We start from the raw sequence: 19,224 nt of genomic DNA on the forward strand, positions 1-19,224 counted from the left end.
GTCCACTTTTTGGTATTGTTATGTTCAAGTAAATAACTTATGTTGAACTGGTATATTTTGGTTGGTTGAACTGGTATCTTTTTGTATAGATTTGATGCAACATTGTTGGGTACTTGTGCCAATGAACTGCTATAATATTTGGTGCTATGTACAAGTAAATACCAAATGCTGTTAATGGTGGGTATAATAGTCTGGTGCTATGTTTTTGTAAACACCAAATGATGTTAATGGTGGCAATGGTGAATAGATGGACATGTTTTTGGCAGTCTTCCATGTTGGTCCTCTGTTTTTGTTGTTTGTATGCTACATGTTATTGCACAATTCTATTACATGTTTCATGTACATGGGCAGTTCAATTAGGCACACAAGTATGCAAAAGTGGGGATTTCATTACATGGGGGAGTCTACATTACATATCACATGTGGTTTTTCCATTTGTTTTTTCATCCATACTCATGCCACATTCAACCCCTCATTACCCAAAAACCTGCAACATAACCCTACTTCACCATATTGGAGCAAAATGAAACCCTTCTTTATCACCCCAAAACCTAAACCCTACAAGATTTAACCTCACAATACTACCCCATTGCTAATGCAGAGACACAAGCTCACTTGTACAGTAACACCCAAGCCAGGACACAGATCCATAGAACCCAGCTAGTGATAAGGGCCAGTCCCAGAAGCTGCTTCATCTTGTTCTGCCTCTTTAGCTGACCTTCAAGCCTCCCAATAGACTTGATGAATCCTAGAATCACCACTCTTGATCTAGCACACATAGGGGGGTCAACCCATACGAAGTAGCCACATGCACCAGCTTTTTGCATTTTTCATCCACATAGTTTTGTAAGAGAGAGTGAGTGAGTGAACTGCTTACCCCATAGCTCTCACAACCAATTAACCTCCTTCTTGGGTTGGAGTTTGTCTAAGAGGTTGTGGTCTTCCCGACCTTCCCACAGTAGCAGAACTGGCCCTCCATCTCTTCTTCTTCGTGGTTTTTCTCTCCGTTTTGGTGTGCTCTATTTTTTTACCTTTCCAATGGCAGGTTATGTACTTATATTTCAGGGCAGAGAGCTGGTTTGGCGGGAGTTTTCCCTCCATGGTGATAGAGGGTAGTGAAATACCAAGCTTGCCCTTGGTTTTGACAGAGGGAAGAAACGGCGTGAGCCCCAGAGACCATTTAAACACAAAATCGATATTTTTAGGATGCAATGTTAGCAATTGGTATATTGGAGACCAAAATGACACTGCGAAAATAGATTGGAAACCAAAAAAGTCAAAAAGCCAAAAAAAGAATACTAATAGTTGCATAAAATTATATACTAATTCGCCTAATTTGTAGTCCATGTGTCAATTTCTTTTTCTTTTTTTCAAAATTAATTCAAAAAACCAAGAAAAATTCACCTAATTTGTTGGTAGTGCTTCACTTTGATCTTCCTTCTCCCCCTTTTCGATGCTTCTAATACCTATAGTTGTTAAAAACTTACGATACACGATACGTATGTATCCTACGATTTGTATCGTCTCATTCAGAGAACGATACGTATCCCACCCTATATCCTTTTTGTATAGAAATTCTATGATACAACCGTGTATCCTACGATTTATACGCGTATCCCAATTCAGTACGTATCCTATGATTACTTATTGGGAAAAAAGTCGGACCTTATTTCTGGAAACGAAACCCCAAATGCATTAATCTAAGCCATTTGATCTAATTATGGCATCTTCAAACCATTTGATAAAATTCAACCTCAATGTATGGCTTGTATAGAAGAAAGAACCGTATTTCAATTGTGTTTTGTTGCCTAACTTTTCTTTCCCTAGCAAAGGGAACATGAAGTCTTAATGTAGTAGGCTTTAGTTGAGAAACTTGAAATTTTGCTTCTTAAAAATATTTTTTTTTAAAGTAAACATAGTTTGTTGGTGTTATTAGGTGTATCAACTTTTTAATTGTATTTTCATATTAATTATGATTAACGTTATTGAAGCATAAACTAAATTTAGTATTTTGGCACAGGAAATTTAAGTCCAAGCAAGTCCAATTAACAAAATCCAAAGATGGAAGATATTATTGAAGGAAATATAAATATCTAGTCTTTAGGAACAATTCCTAAAATATCTATCTCTAGAAGCTCTAGAATATCCATACGAAATATTTAGAGTTTTTTGTGAGAATTAGTTACATGTGTAATTCTAGAATTACCTCAAAGTTTATCTTGTATGAAAATATCTTTGTACTAGAGCCTTCTATGGAGTAGCATAAATAGCGATGAGTCTAACTATTTTCTACCAAGCCAAAAAAAGCTTTGAGTTCCAGTGTAATACAAATAGTCCCATTCTCCACTTTGTCTTTAGTGTTTTACTCTTCCAAAAACCTTATCCAACTAAACAATAAAAACTCATTTATCTTAATATACATGATACGCATCCCGATATGATGTATACAATTGAAAAAACGATACAAGATACGTATATCTCGATTTGAAAACATTGCTAGTATCGCCCCTTGTGCTACTAGTCTGCGGACCCACACGATTCCAAATTGGATAAATTAATCAAGTGCTTATCGACGGTCAATTGAATTTATTTTTCACAAGAATGCTTTATAAATTAATTGTTCTCTGCAAAATCAAGGGTTGTGATTATTTGGATGGGACCCTAGGACTTGAAATGAACCCCAATATCTGTTTGATTCAAAATATGTACTCCTTAGTTGGCTCCCAAGGCATAACTGTTGGCCCAAGGATTTTTTGAAGGGGAAAAAAAAATTGGGACCTTTACAATTATTGGTATCGAGAAAAAAAGGGTTGCTAAGTGTTTGAGTCCCTTTGGACTCCAAACTTGATAAGCTACAATTCATATCTTAGATCAACGACTACTAACTAAGGGGCAATAAGCCAAACTAGGTCGCTTTTGGGATTGTAAAACTTATATGCGTTGTTTCACTTTGTTGAGAATATAAATAATAAAGTTGTCTCTCTCTCTAACAGTTTAAGTTTTTAGATAAATTGGTGGTTAATAATCTAATATGGTATCAGAGTAGGCAATTGATCCTGTGTTCGAACCTCACCGCTAACCTAACAAAAAAAATTTACACGTATTTAATCTATTTATGGAGGAGAGCCTAGCTACACATGTGGTTGTTAACAATCTAATACATGCACTTTATGGATAACACTAACTAATTAAGCTATCTTGGATAACATTTAGAACTTATAAATAAAGCTACTCCCTCTCGTTTCTTTTTAAGTGTCCTACTTCATAACTCCAACTTATTAAAAAGACATCATCATTATACCTTTCATATCAACTTTTTCCTCCACTTTCTCTACTTACTCATCATCATTACACTTTTACTCATTTACTTTTCAAAATGGAATCTACTTTTAGGGATAAAATAGACAATACATCAATTTTTACCCAGTAATTTTATAAAATGGACACTTATTAAGGGATGTGGAAACTTTATATCCATTTCAAAACCAATTGGCAATAAGTGGAGAAGTCCCAAATGTTATTAAGTGATCACCCATTCCACTCCCAAGCAATGTGAGATTCATTTTCTCAACATCCCCCCTCACGTGCAGCCGCGTTTGAGGTCTGTCACATGTGGCCACTTTTGGGTCCTATCATCGTGCAGCCTTTTTACTGGTCTGTCATCGTGGGGTGTGGATTGTGAATTTTATAAAATGTGGGGTGGAACGGGCCCCGCTTTGATATCATGTGAAAACTTTGTATCCATCTCAAAACCAATTGGCAATGAGTGGAGAGGTCCCAAATATTATTAAGTGATCACTCATTCCACTCCCAAGCAATGTGCGAAACTTTATATCCATCTCAAAATCAATTGACAATGAGTGGAGAGATCCCAAATATTATTAAGTGCTCACCCATTCCACTCGCAAGCAATGTGGGATTCATTTCCTCAACATCCCCCTCACGTGTAGCCGCGTTTGAGGTCTGTCATGTGTGGCCACTTTTCGGTCCTATCATCGTGCAACCTTTTTTGCTGGTCTGTCATCGTAGGGTGTAGATTGTGAATTTTATAAAATATGGGGTGGAACGGGCCCCGCTCTGATACCATATGAAAACTTTATATCCATCTCAAAACCAAATGGCAATGAGTGGAGAGGTCTCAAATGTTATTAAGTGATCACCCATTACACTCCCAAGTAATGTGGGACTCTATTTCCTTAACATCCCCCTCACGTGCAGCCGCGTTTGAGGTCTGTCACGTGTGGCCACTTTTGGGTCCTATCATCGTGCAGCCTTTTCGCTGGTCCGTCATCGCAGAGTGTGGATTGTGAATTTTATAAAATATGGGGTGGAATAGGCCCTGCTCTAATACCATGTGGAAACTTTATATCCATCTCAAAACCAATTGGCAATGAGTGAAGAGGTCCCAAATGTTATTAAGTGATCACCCATTCCACTCCCAAGCAATGTGGGATTCATTTCCTCAACAAGGGACAGCCCAAAATGAAATACTAGACTCCAAATAAGGGACGGAGGGAGTATTTTGGAAAAATTAAACTATGGGTACACCATTTGGTGTACACCAAATGCACACCAGTCACTAGATTGCGTGGAACCCATTTCCGGCTTCCACACAAATGATCGGAACCGTTTATTTTGTTTAAAACATATTTTTATGAGTTTGGATATAGACAAGGGTTTCATCTACTTTTGTCCCTGAATTCGTAAGTACAAAAATTGAATAATTTGATCAAACTTTTATCAATATTCGAATGAGTTGATATTTTGCAGCAACCCTTAAAAAATAATGTTCTAAACAAATTGAATGACTCTGATCATTAGAGTTAGACCTCAAAATGAATCTTGCGTAATCTGGTGTACACCAATGGTGTATACCCATAGTTAAGACTGAAATCACATGGAACCCATACAAATTCCCTCTCAAAGGCGACAAAAACGAACCCTCTATATATATTAGCAATAACCAAAGGCAAACAATCCCTTGCTCATTTGGTTTTTAAACCTACATGTGACAAGCCAAATAGATGTAAATTGTTACTAATTAGTAATTATTTATTGCCTAGGAAAATCTTGATTAGATTGTCATTGTCAGGTGAGAAGGTTTGTCTTCAGTTATCAAAAATTCAAAATGAAAGAGCAGGTTCATGGAAATAAAGAACCAAGGAACAGAGCAAATCACGGCAATTAACGATTTCATGGGAGGGCCTAGTGATCACCACTGGGGACCATTATACGATTTGATTAATATCCTATGTTATGGTAGTTCCATGCTTGTTTTTTTTTTTTTTTTTGTCCTTTACTTTTTCTATTGACTGGTTGATCATTTTCAAATAAAGTAGTAAAATTCAAAGTCCCGTATGGAAGAACCTTAGTGCGGTTTTGTGTATAAAAATAGATTGTATGGCGAACTCTATAGAACCATGGGTGGTCCGACTATCCACGTTTATGGTTCTCCTCTGGTCCTCACGAAAAATAAGCCTAAAATTTGAGCTCGCGGCTCTTTTATTAAACGAGCTTAAAACTCGAGTTCGGCTCATTTATGAATGAGTTGACTGAGCCAAGCCCTTAACGGGTCGAGCCTCTCGGTTTGTTTGCAGCCCAAACCATGGATGAGTGGTTGTGACCAAAAGTTCTTTAGTTGTCCCCGGGGCACGAGATATAAAATTCCAAAGAGAAGCTCCACATGGTTGTGTAGAAAAATGGGTCTCGAATTGGAAGAAAAAGAGAGACAAACACCAACACATCTCCCGGCTAATTTGGTGGAAACTTTAGCATGGTTGTCCTTTTTCTTTCTTTTCATCCAACTTTACTGTATAAATATACTCCTGGGACATCTCTCTTCTTCCACATCTACCAGATCAAGGTTTTCTTTACTCTCTCTCTCTCTCTCTCTTCTCTCTCTCTCTCTCTCAGACACACAAACACTGACACATTTTCCCTCATTCCTTGCAGAAGAATGGGCTCTCTTCTCTCTCTTTGTTTTGTCTTCATCTTGTCTCTCTACACCATGTCTACTTCTGCAGCTATTCCTCCATTTCTTGATGGTGAGCTCCCCAAACCTTTTAATTACCTGCATTTTACTCTCATTTGTTTCTGTTTTAAAGTTATAGCATGCCATTGCCAAATATATACTATACATACAAGGAAAAAATTGTTGGAAACGAAAGCACGTCCAACAGACTCGTCAAATGTCAAATATCAAAAAACATTAAGATTTTTTTTTCCATTTTCGACAGATATCTCAAACGTTATCTTACCGTAAAATTTGAAAGATGAGTAGCATCCTTCATAGATTAAATCCTACTACAAATGTTTATTTGATATTTGAAGAACCTGTTAATGTACACAATATATATTAATCTAACAAACACAAAAAAAAACATAATGTAGTACTATGGAAGATAACTTTGAAGAGTTTGGTTGAATTTAACATCAAATTTTATTTTCCATTTATAAATTGAGGTTACAAAGTACGTACATGTTCGGTCTTGCTATTGTCAGCCCACTGAACTGACGATAAGCACACTAAAAAGTAAGGAAAATATATATTTCTGTTTATTTTTTACACCATTTAATACACATTCACACATCTACGATTGCCGGCCCATTAGGCTGAATTTAAAATTTTTCATATTGCCGGCCCATTAGGCTGAATTTAAAATTTTTCATATTGAGAAATGGGCATCATTTTTATCACCAATTTGTCATTTTGATCTTTAATTAGTTCTCTCTCTCTCTCTCTCTCTCTCTCTCTCTCTCTCTCTCTGTCTGTGTGTGTGTGTGTGTGTGTGTAGGACTTCTTGCAAATGGTGACTTTGAGGAAGAGCCCAAGGCATCCAACCTCAACAAGACAGTGATCAAAGGGAAGCACTCCTTACCCAAGTGGGAGATCAAGGGCCTGGTCGAATACGTGTCGAGCGGGCCCCAGCCAGGCGGCTTCTTCCTCATCATACCGCGTGGCGTCCACGCGGTGAGGCTGGGAAACGACGCTTCCATCTCCCAAAACGCTATCGTCACTCCGGGCGAGACCTACTCCCTCACCTTTGGTGCTACCAGGACTTGTGCCCAGGATGAGGTGCTCAGGGTCTCTGCCTCCGGGCACTCTTCTGATCTCCCCATCCAGACCCTCTACAGCAGCAATGGTGGGGACACTTATGGGTGGGCTTTTAAGGCAACTTCCAAGGTTGTCAAGATCACATTCCATAACCCTGGGGTCCAAGAGGACCCCACTTGTGGGCCACTCTTGGATGCCATTGCAATCAAGCAGATGATCCCTCTCAAGTATGCCAAAGGTTAGTAAGTAAGGTCCTTTGTGAAAAATGTTTTTCAGTTTTTGGTTGATTTTTTTGTTTTTGTTTCTGGGTGTTTTAAATTTGATTTGTTGTTGCGTACTAGCATAACAGGGATCCAGAGGTGCTGTTGTGCACCCCGTGTAATGCGGCACGCGGACCGTCGATTTCGTCCATTAACGGTTGAGATATGTTTTTTTTAATTTTGACGGTAATAAATATCTTTTACCAGTAAAAATTTGTTTTTAAGCTAGACCATTGATTGATGAGATCGACGGTCGTGAGTTGCCCAACACGCGCACTACACAGGGGTGCACTTCAGCACCCTTGGATCCGTATAACAGGATTCGTAAGAGGAATTTTTCAGTGCCGAGTGGGCACCACGTGGTACCCGTTTGGCGAATCCGGTTTCGCCGAGCAAGCATCGCGTTAGCCGTACCCACCCGGCATTAAAAAATTTCTCGGATTAGTAACTAGGTTGATGAAGTCTTGAGCTTGACATTTTTTTTGAGCGGTGGCGCTGGATCGATTGCAATTATTTCGTGTAATCATAACTTTTTGTATATAATGAAGAGCGAAAAATGACTTAAATAAGTTATAGTAAAAAGTTAAATACTGAAAAGTCAAGGAGGAGCTTCGAAACTATGTAATACTTGTAATTTGGCCAAGAGGCTATTGGTTCAATGGCATCAGCGCGATAGTGTTACTCCTTTTCCAAGGTGGTAATTTAATTATTCTAACAAAAATTGACTTTTGCCAATCAAAAAAGATCATGCTTTGCTACTTTCAGTTAGCTGATATACTTATGCATGAAAATTTGAGGAAGTCCAGTAATTGGAGCAATAATGCAGAGGAAATTGATATCTGCGCTCCACTTTTTATTGATGCCGCTCCACTTTGTTTATGAACGTTAAAATTGGAACGCCATCAGTAAAAAGTTGAGCGCAAAAATCAGTTTCCTAATGATAATGGTCATGGTTTGAATGCTTTTGTTTTCACTTCTTTTCCTTTGCACCAAATGCAGGTGACCTGGTGAAAAATGGTGGTTTTGAAAATGGTCCTCATATGTTCAAGAACTTCTCAACAGGGGTCCTCCTCCTCCCCAAAAACCGAGACCTCGTCTCACCACTCCCAAGGTGGATAATTGAGTCCCTAAAACCAGTCAAGTACATCGACTCAACCCACTTCTCGGTCCCCTCTGGACTAGCCGCAATCGAACTGGTCGGAGGGAGAGAAAGCGCGATCGCCCAAGTCATTAGGACAATTCCCAACAGATTCTACAGCCTCAGTTTCACCATCGGAGATGCCAAGAACGGTTGCCACGGATCGATGACAGTCGAGGCGTTCGCCGCCAAGGAAACGCTCAAAGTTCCCTACGTGTCTCGGGGAAAGGGTGGGTTCAAGAATGGAAGCCTCAAGTTCCAAGCAGTTTCAGCCAGAACAAGGCTCACATTCTACAGTGCATTTTACCATACTAAATTGCATGACTATGGTCACCTCTGTGGCCCTGTCTTGGATAACGTTCGAGTTGTTCCAGTTAATTAATTAGTCATTTAAGTGCCTTTTTTCAGATGAACTGCTGAAAGGGTTATGGGTAATTTGAGCAGAAGTTATGCAGTACTAATACTGTAATACTATAGAATACATAGATGAAGAGCTCTGTAATAGTTTTGTGTGCAACAACAATGCCGGTAGCCATGGAGATGGCAAAGTCCTCTTATCAGCTCGCGGATGTTATCATTTGGTAGGCGAGTCACTTTTGCGGTTATCATGCGTATTCTGATCAAGATAGTCCAGGGTTATTTTGTCTGAGATTTCATTGTTTGTTTTCGGCAATTTGTTCCCCTGTTCATGATGTCCTGATCTCTATAATTCAAATATACTATTTAATGACAATGGCTATGACTTAGAACCTCAAAAAAAATTCAAAATTTTTGGATCAGCATCTCATAAGTTTAGGCAATTTTGTACTCTGAATTAGGATTTTCTCATAAGTTGTATTGGATACAGACCCCAAAAAGGAAGCTAAAATTACAATGGGGAACAAGTATCCAATCCAGATTTGATAATCCTGGAAGATGCATCTACCCAGAAGAAAGAGAGAGAATGAACAATTTTATTTCCAATGAAAGTTCATTTCTTCACAATGGGGTTTTCGAAAAATTACCGGTCAATCCCTTCAATCTTGTCCTCAACTTCAGAGTATAACTGTCTCAATTTCTCAACATTATCCTCTGAAGTCTCCCAGTACCCGCGCCCGTTGGCCTCTAAGAATGTCTGAACCAACTTTCTGAAGGAATTCGGGTTCGTCTTCATGAGCTTGTTCAACATCTCCTCGTCTTGAATGAATGTAGTGTTGGCCTCCTCGTACACCCAGTTGTCGACTTGGCCTGAGGTCGCGCTCCAACCGACCGTATTAGTGAGTCGCTTTTCAATTTCTCGTACACCCTCATACCCGGTAGACAGCATTCCCTCGTACCACTTGGGGTTCAACAACTTCGTCCGTGCATCAAGTCGCACAGTCTCAGAGAGCGTCCTCACCTGAACCAGGATGGAACCGATGATGTTAAAAATGAAATGAACAGTAAAACTAGGCATAAACTATAAAATCATTGCAGAAAAATGGAACAAGATGCTCTTGTTGCATCTTGTTCCGTTGTTCGTTGCTATTTCCAGAACCAACTTTGCACAAAACAACATTTTAGAAACTGACGTTCAAAACAAATGAGTAATTGTTTCCATGTCTTATTCATTCTCATAAAAAATGGTTTTGAAAATTTTTGAAATCATCTCAGTTTCTTCCCAAACAAAAGTAACCAGAAAACAAGTTCCAAAAAATCACCAACGAGACAAACTGGCCCTAAGTTTACAGAAATTTAACCACCACATAATCTGGTCATGTTTTCTGTTTAAAGATTCTATGTGAACAGAAGTGATAACTACATCAAAGTGCTCACCTGTGCATTAGCTGTAGTGGTATCAGCAATGTATGCACTGGGCTTCTTCCCATCTTTCCTGAGGTTCTGTACAAGGTTAGTCGGATCCGAATCAAAGTAGTGACTCACATCCGTAAGAGAAATCTCTGATGAGTCCAAGTTTTGGAATGTGGCGTCAGCTGTACTCAGAGCCATCTCGAAAACTTGGCGTTTCTCAGTCATGCCAACCCCAGGAGCATCACTGTCAAACGCAAAGGATTTCCGGCTCAAGTACATGTCTTGGAGTTGCTTCTCGTCATTCCATGAGGAATTCTCAACAGCAAGATTTATGTTAGAGGAGTAGGAGCCGGAGGCGTTGGAGAAGACTCTAGTGGCAGCTTCTCTCACCTCAATGCCAAGGGCTTGTGCTTGTTCTATTGCATGTTTTCTCACGTAGTTTTGCTCTTCTGGCTCGTCTAGCTCGGCTACCATCTTCACTGCCCTGTCGAGGAGATTCATCTGCAAAAACATTGGAAGTTCCAGGGAAAATGGTCAGAAATGGTTTTTGCTTTCTTAGCTTTTCATTCTTTTTGTTATTTTGGAAACGAAAGCAATACGAAGTTCAGAAAAATAAGTAAGTACCGACACTTGTAAGAAGGTGTGACATGTTGTGTCGTCCTATTTCATTAGACCATGTGTGATTTAGGATGGATGGAGTTATGGACTCATTTCTTCTTGACTGATGCATGGTTCATTTTGTCAATTTGGAAGGAAGTATGAACACGATATATTGGTTTCCAAATTACGAAATCCCTGGTTTTTTAGTTTCAATAAACGTTTGGTCGTATATTCAAAATCAGATAGAAGCAACATATATAAATCTATAAAATTGACATGTTCAATGTGCTCTCGGCTTGGCCTGCCTTCCTTTTTTTTTTTTCACAATCTTTGTCCATGTGTCGTGTCGTGTCGTGTCGTGTATTGTGTGCGTCCCACAAGTCAAAAAGATTCATCAATTTAATTTTTGGGGAAAGTAACTTCCGAAATGTACTCAAAACTGTTTCAAAAGCAGGTTGTTAAACAAGTTTTGTATGATTTGCTGGAAGTGAAAACAGAAAAACAACACAAAACAAAACAGGCATAAACAGCATAACCCTCACAAGTTGATACTATAAAGATGGGAAAGAATTATACCTGATTGATGAAAAGGTCTCTGAACACACCAGAGCAATTGACAACAACATCGATCCTCGGCCTTCCCAGTTCTTCGAGACTTACAGGTTCCACTCGGTTGACTCGGCCAAACGCATCAGCAACCGGAAGCACTCCTATCATCCACAAAACTTGAGCCAGTGACTCACCATAGGTCTTAATATTATCAGTTCCCCACAGCACAAGAGCAACTGTCTCAGGATACTTTCCCCCATTATCAACCTTCTGCCTCTCAAGCAACCTTTCCACCACCACCTTAGCACTCTGCATTGCTGCTGTCGTAGGAATCGATTGTGGGTCCAGCGCGTGGATATTCTTCCCAGTTGGCAACACCTTCGGGTTCCTAATCGGATCCCCACCTGGACCCGGTTCAACGTATTTCCCCTCCAGAGCCTGTTTCAAACTCCCCAGTTCATTATCCGCCACAATGAGCTTCAAGCAATTTCCTAAGAACGCAAACAAAGTTCGAAGCTTGTCCCTATCAGCCCTATAAAACTTGGTGTTTGACAAATACTGCACCCACGGTTCATTCACGCCAAAACCAAGGATTGAGGTCAACTTATTGGCCACATCGACGACTTGACCCTTACTATTGGTTGTCTGCTCCACGAAAGCAGAAATGGATCCCCTTGATGCGTCCGTGATCTGACGGAGCAATTCGACATCTTTCAATATCCCCTTGTCACTTCCCCTGTAGATTTCCTCAATCCCTCTCCCAGCCGTCTCAGCAAGTATCGACGGGAGGGAGTAAATGTCCTCTTCGGGTCGGTCCAACGCTGCAATGTTAACCAATGTGGCCACTGCTTCCATGGCAGATGGAGGCTCGCCAATTATGTGGAGCCCACAAGGCAAAAGCCTTGATTCGATCTCCATAATCTTGGAATACACCTTCCCAACCACTAGATCGCGGTCTTTGGCCGAGATTTCCACGCCTTCTTCCGGAAGATCCACGTCCTTGTCTAGATTGCATTGTCTGGCTGTGCTGATAATGGAGCTCACTATCTGTTGCCCCCGGCCGGTGTCTTTTAACGATTGGTACGATGAGATCAACTCGCTTAGCTGCTTGAGTCCCTTATAGAGACCGGCATTTTCAGCCGGGGGAGTCAAGTAGCTTATGGTATTGGCATAGCTTCTACGTTTGGCTACAGTGGCTTCTGACGGATTATTGGCAGCGTAATAGTACACATTGGGAATGTTCCCAATCAGACTATCGGGGTAACAAACATCACTCATTCCCACTTGTTTTCCCGGCATGAATTCCAAGGAACCATGAGTTCCAAAGTGAAGAACCGCATCCGCTTTGAAAATTTTCTCCACAAACGAGTAATAAGCAGCAAATCCATGGTGTGGACTTGCTGATTTAGAGAACAGTAGGCGCATAGGATCGCCCTCGTAGCCAAATGTGGGCTGGACTCCAATGAAAACGTTTCCAAACTGTTTTCCATAGACCAACAGATTCTCTCCATCAGAATTCAAATTCCCGGGGGGTTTTCCCCAGTTTTCCTCCAGTGCTGTGGCGTAGGGAGTTAGTTGCTGGTACTCCCTCACACCCATTTTGTAAACAACGTTGAGATTCGGGCTGCTGAATTGGGCTTCTTTGTCATGGAGGATTTCTTCGATTAGTGCTTCGGAAGATTCCGGGAGACCATCAACATTGTAACCATCTCGTTGGAGCTCCTTCAAGACGGAGAAAATGGACGCGAACACGTTGAGGTACGCTGCGGTTCCAACATTTCCTTTGTCTGGAGGGAAACTGAAAACAGTTATCGCAAGCTTCTTTTCAGCCTGCATATTTCATGATAAACAGGACTGGTTAACTATATTCCTGAAGTTATAGAATGAGGGGGTTCACATAAGGTTGTAAATAGAAGTGAGCGCAACAATTGCATATGAATAAGGTTTTGTTCTAATTTTCTTTCATCTTTTTGTGTTTTTTTTCCTTTTTTCCTTTCTACAAGTTTTAGGAAGTATTCTACAGCACGTAACAGTACAGAGAAAAATGAACAAGAAACTGGCAGAAGCTCAAGAATTGTAGTAGGTACTATGTTACAACTTGCAACCATCAACATCAATGAAGCAGCTCAGCTTATTCAGTCCAAGGGGTTAAGGAACCAGATGAAAGCTTATAAAAGGCCTTTTAATCCTCATCGTTGATGTCTACATCTTACTTAATAATTATATTTTCTCAAGAATACACTAAAGTTTACTGAGTAAACCATAGTGCTTCAACTCAAGATTATACTTATAGTCAAATCTTCTCCTCCACTTCTCTGAGAAATGGGTCCAAAATGGAAAAAACAAGGGAGGGAAAGTAGGAGAGAAATCATATGGAAATGTTTTTCATTCGTTTCTTGATAATATGAAAGCGAAAGGAAAGTACAAAAGAAATTAGAAAAGAAAAGAAAGGAAAGTAACACATAAAAGAAAGTCACTTTCCACTTCTATTTCTTTGATATTTCTTCCTTTTCTCTTTCCAACCTAGGAATCAAACAAGCAGGAGAGAGAATTTTTATTTTGTCCAAACAAAACCTTTGCTTTTAATTTCCTGGATCCACGTCATAGAGGGAAGAAAAGATTAAGGGGTGAAGACGCAAAAGTCAGGCCAATAGACATGAAAAAGTTTGAATAAACTTGCACAAAGCCATTAAGGAATGAAGATATGTTCATATAACAATTTGAGGATATAGCACAAAAGCCACATACCTTCGATTTCCTTTTCAGTTCAGCCCATCTGATTGCCCTGGTGCAGAGTTGCTCCACCCTTTTATGAAGAGCGTGTGATTTCCCTGCAATAAAATCGCGTTCCAAAGATTAGCTCATGATCTCACTGTCAAAAAAACAAAAGTGTGATTTGTTGTTTCAGGATCAGTTTCTCAACACACTATTTTCGCAATAAAAAAGTCGTTTTTGTATCCCAATTATTCATCTTTTAAGAAGGTTTACGAGAATTTGAAAACTTCATTCTGGTGGATTATTACAGATAAGTTTATCTCAAACACGTTTCAAAAGCCAGCAAGCAAATGAGTTTTTTTAAGATGTATTGAAGAACTGATTCTGAAAACTCTAACCAAGCAAAAAGGACAGTTCGAATTCATGATATGAAAAAACATAATCAACAGGTATTAGTAATTGAAATGGAAAGAAATAAAAGGCCTAAATAAAGAATAAGAAAAGAAGTTCACTTGCCTGTTCTGGGATCCCTCCCGGCGAAAACAATGGGCTCCATGCCACCATCAAGTTCAGGGAGAGCAACTTGTAAAGCCACCTGAATTGGGTGCAACCCCAAAGTGCTATTCAACCACTCCTCTGTGGTCTGAAACACCAAAGGCAATGCAACAATGTAAGGCACATCAAGCTTCATCAACGCCTCGATAGCCTTTGGATGGTCCTGCCTAGCCGGGCCCCCAACAAGCGCAAAACCAGTAAGTGAAATCACTGAGTTCACAAACGGCTTTTTGGTGATCGGGTTGATGAAAAACTTCTCAACAGGCCCGGAAAAATCAAGCCCACCAGCAAAAATTGGTATGACTTTTGCCCCCTTTGCCTCCAATTCCATAATCACAGCCACATAGTGACTCTCATCCCCAGTGACAATATGACTCCTTTGTAGAATCAATCCAATTATAGGTGCATTTGGACCCTTTAGCTTCTCATTGGCATCCCTTCTCGTTCCATACCAATTCAAGTACTCCTTCACATCATCATACATACAAGGGGCCAAAGGGTGCCAAATCCCAGTATCCAAGTACAGAACCGGGTCCGAATACTCGATTTTCATCCCTTTCAAAGCAGGAACATAGGACCCAGAAACCATTTTCAAGAAATTCACCAAATTATCAGGTGACCCACCAAGCCAAAACTGCAGACTAAGAATATAAAGCCTAGCATCTTGAGCCTTGTCGCTTGGCAAGTACTTCAAGACCTTAGGCAATGTCCTAACAAGCTTCAACATACTATCAGCAAACCCTGCTGATTGCTTCTTCCTCTTGAATAATTGGAAAAAGGGACTCTTTGACTGCCCCAATTGGGCCATACTAAATGAGCCCAATTTGTTGAGTCTCATCACCTCAGGCATTGAAGGGAACACAAGGACCGCATCAAGCCTGTCCCTTTCTTTCTCGACTGCAGTTTTTATCTTTAAAGCAAGCTCCTCAACAAAGATCAACGAGCCTATGAATATATTAGCATCCTCAAGGTCTTTGCAGAAAGTCTTGTATGCATTCACATCCCTAAGCTCTTCAACTAAGTAACCCACAACCTCAAAAGAGGCAAATTTGCCATTCTTGTTGAGGGTTTGGACCGCAGCGGATAGGGACGATTGGTATTGGGCTTCTAGGACCACGTAGACCACCTTGACTGTGGGGAGATTGTGAATATTTTCGGGCACGATTCGACGGACTTCTTGGGTTGTTTGGGTGAAGAGGCCATTGCCAACTGCAGCACATTTCATCAGCCTCAGGGGTGATTTGGGGGTGTTTTGGTTGGTCTTTTTGGGGAGGAAAGAGTGGAGAAAGTAATGCTTTTGGGAAATTGAGCATAGTTGGTCTACTTTTGAGGTGGGTAACGTGAATGGTGAAGAAACAAGAGAAGCCATTGTGCAGGCTTTGTAATTCAAGAAAGAAACTCACTCCCTGTTTCTTGATTACAGAGAGAGAGAGAGAGAGAGAGAGAGAAAACTATGTGAATTTGTACCTTTCTCTCTGTACTGCTTGTGATTTAGTGTTGTTTCTTCTTTCTTCTTCCTCCTCTTATTTTTGGAGAAATGAGAGGTTGTGACTTGTGAGTTTATATTTTTTAGTGGAGAGTAGCAATGAAGGTATTTGAGAATTGATTGAAAAAGTAGTTTGCTTTCAGTTAGTGGTGTGATTGGAGGACACGTGGTACTTGGTTTTGACAACAGTGCAAGGTTTCATTTATGAGGTTGGCTTTTGTCTGAGGATTGCAGGAGAGAGAGAGAGAGAGGAGAGAGGAGAGAGAGAGAGTAGGAGGGAGGAACTGGGATTGCACTAATCTGTTGGGTATTTGATGATGAAGTTTCTTGACTTCCCATTGGTTGGTTTGGATTCCCAAAAGAAGGCACGAAGGATGAGAGGAGCATGGATGATATGGAAGAGAGAGAGAAGAGGGGTGGGGGTGGGAGGGTGACAGATTTTTTTTGGTCAGACAGTAAGAATATCCGTGTCAGCTTATATGTATCCCATTTCAGAACCTTAAATAAGTATTTATTTTTTAAAAAGATAATTTTAAATTAAAAAATAATATATTTATGTAAATAATTTTTCTATCAATATAAATCTTGTTTAATAGATCTCATCAAGATCTTTTATACGGTACAAAAAAATAAAAATAAAAAATTTTATTTATATTATTTTTGAGTTTAAAAATGTAAAATAAGTTGTTTATTTTTTTTAAAAAGTTTAGGGAAAATTTCACTCAGACCCCCTGAGGTATCTGACAATGACAAAAAAGTACCCCTCAATTTTCAAAAATGACAGAAACCTCATCTATTTCACAGTTTGGGTTTCATTCCGTTAGTTCCGTTAATGAAATGGACGGAAAACGTACGGAAAATGAAATTTTCAATTTTATTTAGTTCTACAGCTATCTTAGGGCTCTTATTGAACGTCCTAGAGCAAAAAATTAATTATGACCCTTTTGGATAAAATGATCAGAAAAATAAGATCTTCGCACCGATTCAAACGAATTAAAAATTGAAGCACTTAAGTATCTTCTCTTCATTTGGTTCTATGGCTCTCTCAGGGCTCTCATTGAAAGCCTTGGGGCCAAAAATTAACTATAACCATTTAGGATAAAATGATAAAAAAAATAAAAATCTTTACACCGATTCAAACGAATTAAAAGTGGGAGCACTTAAGTATCTCCTCTTCTTTTAGTTCTACGGCTATCTTAAGGCTCTCATTGAAAATCTTAGAACTAAAAATTAATTATTGCACTTTAGAATAAAAAATTATCAGAAAATAAAATTTTCGCACCAATTCAAATGGATTGAAAATTGGAGCACTTTAAGTATTTGCTTTTCATTGAAAGCCCTAAAATCAAATAAAGAGCAAAATTTTAAATGATCCAAATTTTAGTTCGTTTGAATCGGTACGAAGATTTTATTCTTTTAATTATTTTATCCTAAATGGTCATAATTAATTTTTGGCTCTAAGACTTTCAATGAGAGCCCTAAGATAGCTGTAGAACTAAATAAAATTGAAGATTTCATTTTCTGTACATTTTCTGTCCACTTTACTAACGAAACTAACGGAATAAAACCCAAACTGTGAAATAGGGGAGGTTTCTGTCATTTTTGAAAACTGAGGGGTACTTTCTGTCATTGTCAGATACCTCAAGGGGTCTGAGTGAAATTTGCCCAAAAGTTTATGGAACGGGGACTAAGAAATTACATTATTTTTTAACTGATCTCCTCATCAATCCGATCAAAGGCAAATTCATCCACGTCGGGATTAAGAAATTCACAATAAATTATTTTCTTCTCGTCTGATTGCAAGTATCGAGCACTGATTAATTATGTGAGGGGCAAACCCACCCACAAAATGAATAACGCCAGAGTGACAAATTTTTGAGTCAGGACAATCATGACTTTTTTGCTTCTACATATTCTTATTTCTATTTCCTCTGTCTTATTATTATTGTCTATTATTCTGTTTGTCTTTTTTATGTCTTTTATCTATATATTTTGTGTGAATCTCAAAAAAAATATGCAATATGAATCTTGTTTGATAAATTTCGATTAGTTCTAGGAGTATAATATAAAGTTTTTAAAATTATAAAAAATATTATAAATTAAAAATATAAGTAATTAAAAAATGAACAATGAAAATGAAACGGATGAAAGATTTTTTAAGCTTTGTGTCTCTTAGCGAAATGGAATTGATATTTCATTATATGTGACACCAAATGGATCCAAGTATCTTAGTCCTATGCCACCAAGTGATGTACTAGCCTTCCGTGCGTGACGTCTTCCTCTGTGTACAATCATGCATTTCATTTGAGGAAAAAACAAAAAAGAGATTGCCTTATTTTTGGCTGTGCAGTAAACAAGTTGTTTACAGCATCAATCAATCTCAGCCGTCTATTCGTATAATCAATGGCTTAGATTCGTTTTCAATTATGACCGGTCACAATTAACTTTTCCCCAGAAAAGTTTCATTAAAATCCAGACCGTCCAGAACACTTTTGAACGGTAACGATTGAGTGCTGTAAACAAGTGTTTACAACACAGTCGGAAACAAGTTTTTTTTCTATATGACATTACTAGTACTATTTTAGTTAGGATGGTGGTTTTTTTTTTTTTCTTTTTTCCATACGGTAAGATGTTATGGGTTAGCTGTTAGTAGTTCCAACGGAAGTTAAGCACCTCCTAGCATTGGAAACTATGTTTTGTCCCTTCGGAGACATTCGATAAAATTGAAACGATACATAGAAGATTAGTATGGCCTCTGTGTAAGGATGACATGCATAAATCGATTTAGGATGGTGTTTGGGGGATGCTGGGAGCGTGCTGCACAGCTACGTGCTGTGCAGCGTGCTGCACGGCCGCGGGTGCCACTTTTCCTGCATCGGCCCGACGATTGGAGACGTCCACTACGTAGAGCTCGTCGAGTACTACAAGTGTACCAAAAATCAACCCGATCAAATATCGTTAAGCGTCTCATCGGAACACATATGATTCGAAAAGAATGGATTCAGAGGTTTTGATCTAGTGTTTTGTATCCATTAGGATTCATTTTTTTTCAAGTTATATGTATTCCGATGAAGTATTTAACGATATTTTATTGGGT

At 39.1% G+C, this 19,224-nt stretch overlaps 2 protein-coding genes, 1 long non-coding RNA gene and 1 other non-coding gene across 4 annotated transcripts; 3 read left to right on the forward strand and 1 right to left on the reverse strand.

Moving 5' to 3' along the window:
* The first annotated feature begins 5,846 nt into the window (after positions 1–5,846).
* On the forward strand, positions 5,847–9,141 carry LOC131322849 (protein DUF642 L-GALACTONO-1,4-LACTONE-RESPONSIVE GENE 2-like). Its single transcript, XM_058354383.1, has 3 exons — positions 5,847–6,044; positions 6,795–7,292; positions 8,314–9,141. The coding sequence occupies exons 1-3, from the start codon at positions 5,957–5,959 to the stop codon at positions 8,832–8,834; spliced, it is 1,107 nt and encodes a 368-aa protein (XP_058210366.1). The 5' UTR covers positions 5,847–5,956; the 3' UTR covers positions 8,835–9,141.
* Positions 9,142–9,243: 102 nt separating this feature from the next.
* On the reverse strand, positions 9,244–16,010 carry LOC131322843 (magnesium-chelatase subunit ChlH, chloroplastic). The gene is made up of 5 exons (XM_058354360.1): positions 14,603–16,010; positions 14,120–14,202; positions 11,399–13,201; positions 10,247–10,723; positions 9,244–9,830 (listed from the first exon to the last, which is right to left on the reverse strand). The coding sequence occupies exons 1-5, from the start codon at positions 16,008–16,010 to the stop codon at positions 9,453–9,455; spliced, it is 4,149 nt and encodes a 1,382-aa protein (XP_058210343.1). The 3' UTR covers positions 9,244–9,452.
* On the forward strand, positions 13,211–16,247 carry LOC131322851 (uncharacterized). The gene is made up of 2 exons (XR_009198976.1): positions 13,211–14,193; positions 14,594–16,247. It is a non-coding gene; the product is annotated as an uncharacterized LOC131322851 (long non-coding RNA).
* A 2,578-nt stretch (positions 16,248–18,825) lies between these two features.
* LOC131324997 (U6 spliceosomal RNA) lies at positions 18,826–18,924 on the forward strand. The gene has a single exon (XR_009199570.1). It is a non-coding gene; the product is annotated as a U6 spliceosomal RNA (small nuclear RNA).
* Positions 18,925–19,224: the final 300 nt, after the last annotated feature.

Source organism: Rhododendron vialii, chromosome 4a (assembly GCF_030253575.1).
Source record: "Rhododendron vialii isolate Sample 1 chromosome 4a, ASM3025357v1".
In the NCBI taxonomy this organism is placed as follows: domain Eukaryota; kingdom Viridiplantae; phylum Streptophyta; class Magnoliopsida; order Ericales; family Ericaceae; genus Rhododendron; species Rhododendron vialii.